At 37.2% G+C, this 10,122-nt stretch overlaps 1 protein-coding gene across 1 annotated transcript in view; it reads left to right on the top strand.

Moving 5' to 3' along the window:
* The first annotated feature begins 1,849 nt into the window (after positions 1–1,849).
* The window catches only part of LOC107299428 (slit homolog 3 protein-like), a 9,505-nt gene continuing 1,232 nt past the window's right edge, over positions 1,850–10,122 (top strand). Inside the window, exons 1-4 of the mRNA XM_015828788.1 lie at positions 1,850–2,028; positions 4,654–4,797; positions 5,783–5,926; positions 9,370–9,533. Of these exons, the coding sequence (XP_015684274.1) occupies positions 1,850–2,028; positions 4,654–4,797; positions 5,783–5,926; positions 9,370–9,533 (631 nt within the window). The remainder of the gene's footprint in view (positions 2,029–4,653; positions 4,798–5,782; positions 5,927–9,369; positions 9,534–10,122) is intronic.

The following is a 10,122-nucleotide window of genomic DNA, read 5'->3' as shown; positions in this document are numbered from 1 at the left end:
TATCATGCAAGTACTGTGGCAGTGTGCATGTACGAGAGAAAGAGCAGTGTCCTGCATATGGGAAAACCTGCAGAGCATGTGGGAAACCAATTCATTTTGCATGAGTGTGTCTCTTTAGTAAAATGGAAGCGAGAAAGCTGCACACAATTGAGCAAATGTCAGATCCTAAAGATGAACACTTGTTTACCACCAATGTGATTTATATAAAAGAATGCATTGGTGCTGTAAACTCTAAGGGCAAAAAATGGTTCATAAATCTCAGATTAAACAATATAATCCAACCCTGCCAACTGGACTCGGGTGCAACATGTGATGTCATGAGTTTAAAGGACAAAATGAAACTGGCACCTGAGATACCCCTTTAGCCTAGTAGCACCAAAATGAAGTTATATTCAGAGAAACTTACGGAATCATTGGGACTTTTCCAAACAGAATGCAACATAGGTGGGGGTATTCACAAACTTGAATGTAATATTGTGGAAACCGATCAGAAACCGCTATTGTCTGGAACAACATGTGAGCATCTGGGTTTGATGCAGTTCACCATTCTGGCTGAGTTACACAGTGTTGAGATTCACCTCCCAAAATCCTTGGTAAGGCCACTGAAAAAACTGCAAATCCTTCAAGTCTACAATGAGGCGTTTGAGGGTCCCATAGTATCTGTTCCAGGAGAGGTTCACTTTGAACTTGATCCTGCCATTTAACCAGTAAATGTGCCCCATGCAATATGCCAATAGCCATTAAGCCAAAGGTCAAAGCTCAACTGGACAAGTAAGAAACTGCAGGACACATTACTTCAGTATCTGAGCCTACCGATTGGATAAGTAACATGGTTATTATTAGGGAGCCTGAGAAGATCAGAATCTTCATTGATCTCAAGTTTCTGAATATGGTCCTGAAAAGGTCACACTTCCTAATGCTAACATTTGATGACGTTTTGCACAGGTTTTCACACCTGTTGATGCTAGATATGCCTTTTTACAGTGCAAATGGATGAAAAGAGTAGCTACATGACCACATTCTGGACTCCTTGGGGCAGAAAGAAATGGCTCAAACTACCTTTGGAGTCTCTGTAGCACCAGAGGTATATCAACGAAAGCAGCATGAACTTTTGAATGGGCTCAGTGGAACTGAGCCAATAACTGATGACATTCTCATAGTTGGCTGTGGTGATACAAATGAAAAAACTGAGCATGACCATGATGAGAAGCTAATAGCACTACTAAGCCATTTTAGACAGATGATGTTGAGGCTCAGTGCAAAGAAATTACAGTTCAAGGTGCAAGAAATCCATTTTCATGGACATATCCTGTCCTCACAAGACTTAAAAGCTGACCTGGATAAGATTAGAGCCATTGTGGACATGCCATCACCTGCCAATGCCAAATCGGTGCAGAGATTTATCAGTTTTGTCACATACTTAGCAAAATTCCTGCCGCACCTGTCTGGACAAAGATTTGGTTTAGCACTGGCTTACCAACCATGACCAGGCAGTAAAGGAGATAAAACGCTTGGTCACCATTGCCCCAGTGTTGAAATACTATGATGTCACAAAGCCTGTTACAATTCAAAGTGACTCAAGCAAAAACATTGGAGAAATACTCCAACCGAGGGCATGGACAGTAGTCCGGCACAGAGACTGATGTCAGGGAGACTAAAGACTTTCTTACCAGTGGCAAATAAGTTGCTTGAGCCCTCTGTGATACAAGGTGTCCCAGAAAAATTACAGCTTAAGAGACTAGTATTCTAGGCAAGATATGACAAATCAGCGAGAGATTTGCCAGAACTGAATATTGGCGAACGGGTCCCTATGAAACTGCTGCCTGGAGATCAAACAGGTCGCTGGAAAATGGGTATCTGTTTACAACAGGTGGCACCAAGCTCCTATCTAGTGGATGCTGATGGAAACTTCTATTGTCACAATCGTGTGGATCTTGTGTGGCTGAGCAGCCTGACTCGCAGCCTGACTCTCCATATCCAGTGGACAGGCCTCACTCACCTGGTATTACTGGGCACACTTACCCACAGGCAATAGGGATTGCACAGTATTGATGCCACAGACCAATGCTAATAACAGTCCTGAGGGAGCCGTTATACCTGACACCAGTCAAACGCAGAACGTCCCAGTAAGTGGTGAGAAGAGCCCAGCAACCTCAGCAAGGTCGGAGAAACTCTTAGTACAAAGAGGGCCAGTCTTCACCCATAATAGCAGACATTCACAACCACCCAAGAGACTCAACCTATAGGAAGTGTTGTTACTGGTTTTCACCCAAAATTTCATAATATTGGAAAGGCTTATGGGTGTTATGTTTACCTTATATGCAGCTCTATCATTCATCTCTATTGCATTTGTTTCCTGTGTCACATTGCTACTCTATGATTCACAGGGAGGCCTTGTATTATATTGTATTTACTGACTCCATGTGAAACAGTTTACCTTTTTGCTTTGTATGTAATGGCTGCTTGTTTTAAATTCAGAATCATCTCCCTTTAAGGTAAATGTGACAATTCAAACAATATATTTGCACATCTCTTTCTTTGAAATTGATTCAGAGAACCTGCTCATGTCTTCAAAAGACTAAAACAAACAACCTTTGGGGACATTTATTATTAGATAAAAAGGAAGGATAATTATAAAAGCAACTCTTATGTTCTTAGGATTCAGAAAGAGATGCTTGTCCATTGTTCATTGAATAATAGTTCAGCACCAAATGATTTTTCTAAAAAAATAAAATTCTTCCTTAGCTGTTGCTGACATTAAACATAAAGGCAAATCTTATACATTATAGTTACCAATGAAATGCATGAAGTCACTTTAAAAGAGCTCACATTATAATGGTTGGTTTTGTGCATCATTGTTTCCGCTGCTTTATTCCACCAGACAGCAAGAAAGGTGATGGGTCACAAGCTGTATAACCAGGCTGCCTCTACTGTTCAGAAAACAGAAAATAGACTACCAGTTCCTCATGCAAGCCTAACCTCAGTCTTCCAAATTAGTTTTTCCCAGTGATGATTGTTACAATGAACAGATTTTATAAGGCATATGAACCAGAACTATCCTGCTGGCAAATGGTTCTTTCTTCAGCTTATAGTCTCCTACTTTAAACATCACACTGTCTTGTCTCATATATTTGCAATAAGCTTTCTTAGTAAAGTTTTCTTTCTGAAACTGGACTTTGTGAAAATAACACAAAACCACGTGTCAGTTATTTCTATAGACTAGAACCACACTCTTTGAAAACATGGTTTTACATCATTGCATATGTTCTAGTGCATTGCTTTAACTGTAAAACAATAAAAATAATGCCTTAAAATGTTGCTATAAAATGTATTTATTTAATTTATCAAATTTCTAGCCCTTTGAGTCTTCTGCATTGGTAGTAAAAAGTCTACAATATAACAAAAAAATTAAAAACGCGATTGGATTTAAATATAAACAATAATGTAAATTAGTTGTTAATAACTAGTAGCACTAGTATGTGATGTAGCCAGTTTGTCTTTAAACAAGGTAAATCTCTCCTTTAATCATGAGAACATAATGTCCTCTTTAGTAGAATTACTTCATAAATGAAGTAATGCAGGCTAATTTCTTTGAACATGGAATGACTAGGAACCTATTAAATGGAACAGAATTTACTGGGAATGCAAAAATGAAACAAATATAATAAAAGGATCCTAAGTATAATTTACAGAATAGCAGATAAAACTGGGGTTAAAAATGTTAATGGATTTTATGGGTTTCCTATCTGCAATTAAATTTCTGGTTTCCCCTGTTCAAGTATGTAGCATTTTAAAATAAAAGCAGATGTCCTAAAGAAATTTAAATGAGAACAGGTTGGATGCTCTGCTGGCACAGTGATGCCACATCTTGCATTTGTTCTGAAACTGATATGCTAGAAATCATTGGAAGAATGGGCAGTAACGTGATTATTTTAAAAAAATGAAATATTCATGGCATGAATTCAACATGAATAATAATTGTGAAACAGAAAATACCACTGCCATACCCCCCCAAAAAAACATTTCTGTTTTAGCAGCAGTGGGTTTTGTTTTTTTCTGGTCTACCAATTCTTTTCCAACTTAATGAGCGAGTGTGTACTTTTGAATTTATTTAGTAATATTATGTCTAAACAATTCAAATGCTCATCTTGTTCCTCATACAATCTTTTCTTCAACAAAGTATAGCCTTGCTTTGTTTCTACCTTTCAATTAAATCACATAGAAGACCTTATAAAGAAACTTCACCCCATGGGGCTTTTCAGATTAAGAAGTGTTGGCAGACATGGGGGCTGCAGAATGATGGAAAGTTGTGCAACTAACACTAGCAGTAATTCAGTAGCATCTCTTGCCACTTCCATCAATAAAAGAGGCTCAAAAACACCACCAGGAGAAATTGGAAAGAAATTCTCAAAGAAAAAAAAAACTTCCCTGAGAAAGAAGAACTAGATCACAGATGCCCTTTTCCTGTTGGAAGAAAAGTGAAATATTGCAATTCAGATTTCAGCATAACCCTGGAAATTAAATTGGTTCCATTCTTTTAGTTTTGTTTCAGCTATTGTTCACCCGTTTGTTGCCAGTGCAAACATGCTTGCATTTATCTTACACAAAACATATGTCAAATAATGCTGCCTGTGAATCTGTTTCCTCTTACAGAAATTTAAGTAATAACAAGATCAAAGAGATCCGTGAAGGCACTTTTGATGGGGCAGCGGGAGTGCAGGAACTGATGTTGACAGGGAATCAGCTGGAATCTGTGCACGGACGAATGTTTAGAGGTCTCACAGGACTCAAGACACTGTATGTATAAAGTCTGTTTGTTCTTTTAGATGTGGAGGAGAGAGAAGCGAAGGAACACTGCCTGTTGTGAATGTACAGATGCAGTGTCAGGGAAACGATTGGAAATGAAGAGGAAAGTTTTACATAGCATCAATTTCCCCAAATCAGTTGAATGGATTATTAAAACTGTTGTAATTATTTCCTGGGTTGAATTTCTGGCAATCTTGAATATCACTTATTGGCACAAATGAAACTCTCTCTCATTCTCGAGTGCATCAGTACTCAAGAAACTATCTCTGTTTCCAGAGTGCCCTTTTCTTTCTTAACCCTGGATCAATTGTTCCCTCTGGCTAAACTTGCTGATGTTGGAAAGCAAAATAGAGTTAGATTTGTTTACTTGGAAAAAAGATCACCAGAAATCACAGGGCTGTAGGATAGATTGGGAAGTCAAAATACATTCCACAAGAAAGCAGTGGATGATCACTTCCATATTGCTACTAAGAAAATCACAATGAATGGATTTTTTTTTCTTTTTTTATATATGAGTTGAGTCATAGGTATACAAGTTTTATTGTTTTCAATCTCCTGATGATCATTTCTCCACAGTATTAGAGAGAAAAATGGGAGCTTACAGTTCCATGGCAGTCAGAATGCATATGCAATAGTGCACATGAAAGATTTTCTTCTGCAGACTCATTTACGCAATGTAAGATAGGTTGAGAGAAATTTAAAGGAAGGGTTTATGTGTTGATTACTCACAATTTAATAATTCCTGAATTATTGCTGAATCCTACCTTACATTTGAGTGAAAATAGAAGTCCCCCACATATTTCCAAGCCAACCTATTTTACTTTTTCCAGGAGATCTGGATACATTGGCCAATTCTTAAGCAGCACGTGCTTCTTTTGATTGCCTTGTCCCACAAAATAATTCCCGTTCTGTGTTTTTCTCTACCTCCTTCCAACATCAATTCAGTAAGTGTAATTTTATGTTTGAATCCTTTCAGGATGCTCAGAAGCAACATGATCAGTTGTGTAAACAATGACACATTTACAGGACTGAGCTCAGTAAGGTTACTTTCTCTGTATGACAATCGCATTACTACAATAACTCCAGGAGCCTTCAGTACACTTGTTTCTTTATCTACAATGTAAGTCATTTGTTATAACTTAAGATCTTGCATTTACTTTATTGTCACTGCTTTCATTTAATTATGTGAAACCCCCCCCCCAAAAAAAATTGGAATAATCCTGGAGAATATTCCAGAGCTTCATGCATGTTGTGTTAATAATTTTCAAAGTAAAGGAAGATTTTAAGTGGTGATTAATATTCTTGTTCTCATGCTGCAGCTATGAAGCCTAATAGGGAGAAGACGTAGTCTTTAAAGCACTGTGAGAAGCAATGTTTCTCACACTTGGCAACTTTAAGATGTGTGGTATTCAATTCTCAGAATTCTCTATCCAGCATGAATTCTGGGAATTGAAGTCCACATATCTTAAAGTTGTTAAGTTTGAAAAACACTGTTTTAAAGGGTATCCTAGAAAAGACAATGTCCAAACTGGGTGAGAAAGTGAGGGCTTCCTAATTCAAGTATTAATTACCACAGCTGTTGCATTTTGGGGTGGATAGTCTCTTATAATTAAGATTAAGGATCCTGGTTTATAAAATGATGAACAAATGACCTCATTTCTGTTTGTGAAAGTGTTTCTTTTTTCCAAAGATGTCCAAAAGGGTATGATGAGCACCATGTTCAGCATTCCCCCTTTCCCTTAGCAGTTATAATGGGAATTACTGTTACCATCCAGCTTTGCACTTGGTCCTTGGTGTGGCCGAAAAAGAGATATTCACTGAGGCCTGATCCTTGATAAATTGAGCAAAATTGTTTTATGGGCCAAATCAGTTTTCCTGGCTCACAGAAATAGTATAGCTGTTCCATTACAAGCATCATTTGAATTTTAATTTCATGACTCAGATCCTTCAGGCCTTTACTAATCTCTCTACCACAGTTCCAATGGCTTTTCTTCTGGTTTACTTTTTTCGTGTGTATTAAGAGTCTTTGAAGTGTTCTATTTGTATGCCTTATCATTCTTTACTTTAATTGCCACTTAAGTATTCTCACATTTCTTTCAATTTTTAACTTGGCAGAACCTGTATTTATTTTCCTTGCCCTTCTAAACTTACTCCCTTCATTTCGGTTTTAGACAGACTTTGTGTCCTGCACCACAATCATTAAAAACTAAAAACAGCTAGGTAATTACAATCCCAACAATGACATTTGCAGAAGAAAGAATAAGATACCTTTGATCTTTTTTTTTGGTTTGGTTAGAATAAATTAAAGTGGATAGTGATGGTTCAGTTTTGAGATATTCATGGTATTTTGTTCATGTCAAACCAGATGCAAATGTGTATATGTGTGTGTGCGTGCGCGCGCGCAGGCACACACACTTTATAGCACACATAAAAAGAGTACAAAATCACTGAAAATTCTAGTGTGAATAAGGTTTCCCTTCTGAATCATGTTAGGTTTCTTTTTCTCAAATTTAATCAGTTTTTTAATCCACAGATGTAAATGCAAGCATGCCATTTGTAGCAAAGAACTATCATCCAGCTGGATTATAATAGTTAACCTCTGTTAACTGGGAGAGGGTTCCTTTTACCTCAAATGTAATTACAAATAATTAGCTACTTTTCAGAAAACTTCATTTCTCTACATTATGTGATATTTCTGTAATTGTTATGAGAGACACACTTGATCATCCAGAGTATAAATTTCCACAGTCCCAGTCTACATGTTTAGATACAGCAAGATATTTTTTTAATAATGCTACATCTATAGTTCCTTTGAGTTTTGCACAATAAAGTGCATTATTGTCTGTTCCTTTAAAACATATTGGCTGTTCGGTATTTCAGTAGCAGAAAGATCAATAATTTTACTCTGAAAACAGGTTTAGCTTTGCCTTAATGTCAAAAAATTTCAATAACTATTTATTTATATGCAGCCCAAATTCCCAACTCATCAAACTATTATTTTAACTGAAGTTATCTAGTTGAGGCTATGGAACTAAATTGACTAAAATATTTCATGTGATATGCCTCATCCCCTTTTAGTTCATATTTCAGAAACTGCTATATGCTTTTCAAAATAACCAAACTGAACTGCACATTACTTTAAAAGTGTTACTAGCAGCCTTTCCTTCCTTCCTTCCTTCCTTCCTTCCTTCCTTCCTTCCTTCCTTCCTTCCTTCCTTCCTTCCTTCCTTCCTTCCTTCCTTCCTTCCTTCCGTAAAAATGCTGGTTGGGTAACTTATAATTTATAAGACTGAACCTGAGGTAAGGAACCTATGTCTCACCTGATGTTGCTGAATTACAACTCCCAGCATTCCTCTCCATTGTTCCTGTTTTTGTGACTGTTCAAAACTGTAATTTAGCAACACCTGAAAGGCACTGATTTCTAATCCACTCCTAGATTATTGTTGTTTATCACAAGGAGACACTTTGGTTATTGAAAATAATCTCTTTAAAATGATATGGCACGAACATTCACACATCAGATTTAACTTGTATTCTTTGGAGCTTCTGAGACTGATCAGACCGTCTTCATATGATGCAGAGGCATCTGTGGGGTGAAAGCAGTGTCACACCAATTCAACGCAAGCTCTGCCCTTTTTATATTGGCATTGTGATGTTGCACAGATGTCTGAAAGTGATTGAGCTTACAGTATGGTACTGCAAAACAACTGGATCCTGCAGAGAGCTTTGATGTAATGTATTTAGACTTATCCCTGCATAACCATTAGATCATGGCATCATAGGATGTATCTTGAGTCCTTCCATCATCATTGGCAATAACATATCTTTGAAGTTGCATGCATTAATGTACTGTGTAAACTAGCCTTGGATTCTTCTAAAGGGATTTTTACTTGGGAAGTTTGTATCCCTGCCCCCCTCCCCTCCACTTCTAAACTTTAGTTCATGATACATTTCTTTTAAGCTTTTGGCATATGATATATATTACCCATTTTAGTAACAAAATTCTATTGCAGCCAGGAAGGAACTGAAGGACACAATCCTTTCGTAATGTGAATTAATTGTTTGATATATGCATTAGTGAATAAATAGGTACCAACATTGTATTCCAAAAGTAAGTTTAGAGATGTTTAAATTGGGGAAATTGGGAAGTAAAATTAAGCCACAACTCTGCTGTCCTAGTCAAAAACAAACAACCTTGCTGCTGCTTCCATTCGTGCACCCATACAACACAGAAACACAAAGCAAGAACATCTGTTTATAGGGTTACATTATTTAGCTACAGCTAAGTATTTCCATTTTTAAATATATTACAAATTGATCTAGTACATGATAAGAAACCTAATGACAACAGAATTTGTTTGGTGTAGTTTTTTTTTCTTTTTTATGACTTGTTTTTGAGAGAAAAAATCAAAACAAAAAAACCCTGTTAGGCATGCAGCTTCCATTGTAAAATTAATTTATTACCAGAAGTTTCCCACTTGAATATCAATTAGCTTTTGAAAAATCTATGTCTTGATTTTTTTCAATAGCTGACTGCATTTTTTTTTCTCATTTTTCATCTAGTAATTTGCTATCTAATCCATTTAACTGCAACTGCCACTTAGCATGGTTGGGGAAATGGTTAAGGAAGAGAAGGATTGTCAGTGGAAATCCACGTTGCCAGAAACCCTTCTTCTTAAAGGAGATTCCAATTCAAGATGTTGCTACACAGGATTTCACATGTGATGGTAAGCACATTTCTAGAACATGAATATGAGATCGTTATTAGATCTGTCAATAATATAACCATGATATTTCATCCATATATGAATGTATATACTCAGAGATGAAGCTTTTCTCCATAGGCTAAAAGAAATTGTATCCCCAGACTAGGACTGTTTTCTCCTTTAAGTCTCAGCAAGGAAAAATAGACAAAGGATAGTAGGAAGCAGGGATTTAAGTGACTTTTCTTCTTGACATCATCAAGAACTTTAAGAATTTGGGGAGAGATATTAACCATTGGCCTGCATTCAAAATTCCACTCTTGGGAAATAGCTGGAAGAATTAATTGATCTGTGCCATCAAGCTACTCTTAGCGAACATATACCTGTAGAGAAATCTCCAGTATGACCTTTCCCCAGATAAGCCTTGTAGATTTTCCAGTATTGCACCCCTTACTGCTATAATTGGATCCATCCTCTTCACTACTAGCCTCTTTTTCTTTTGATCTTTCCCAGCAATTTAGACTTTGCTAAAGAGCTATTGTACAATAGGTCAGAGGCGTAGCGTGGGGGGTGCAGGGGGGGCCGGCCGCACCGGGCGCAACATCTGGGGGGG

The sequence above is a fragment of the Protobothrops mucrosquamatus genome, unplaced genomic scaffold (assembly GCF_001527695.2).
Source record: "Protobothrops mucrosquamatus isolate PMUCROS unplaced genomic scaffold, P.Mucros_1.0 scaffold4903, whole genome shotgun sequence".
NCBI lineage: Eukaryota > Metazoa > Chordata > Lepidosauria > Squamata > Viperidae > Protobothrops > Protobothrops mucrosquamatus.
Note: the sequence above shows the minus strand (reverse complement) of the source record. Positions and strands in the feature narration are given on the sequence as shown.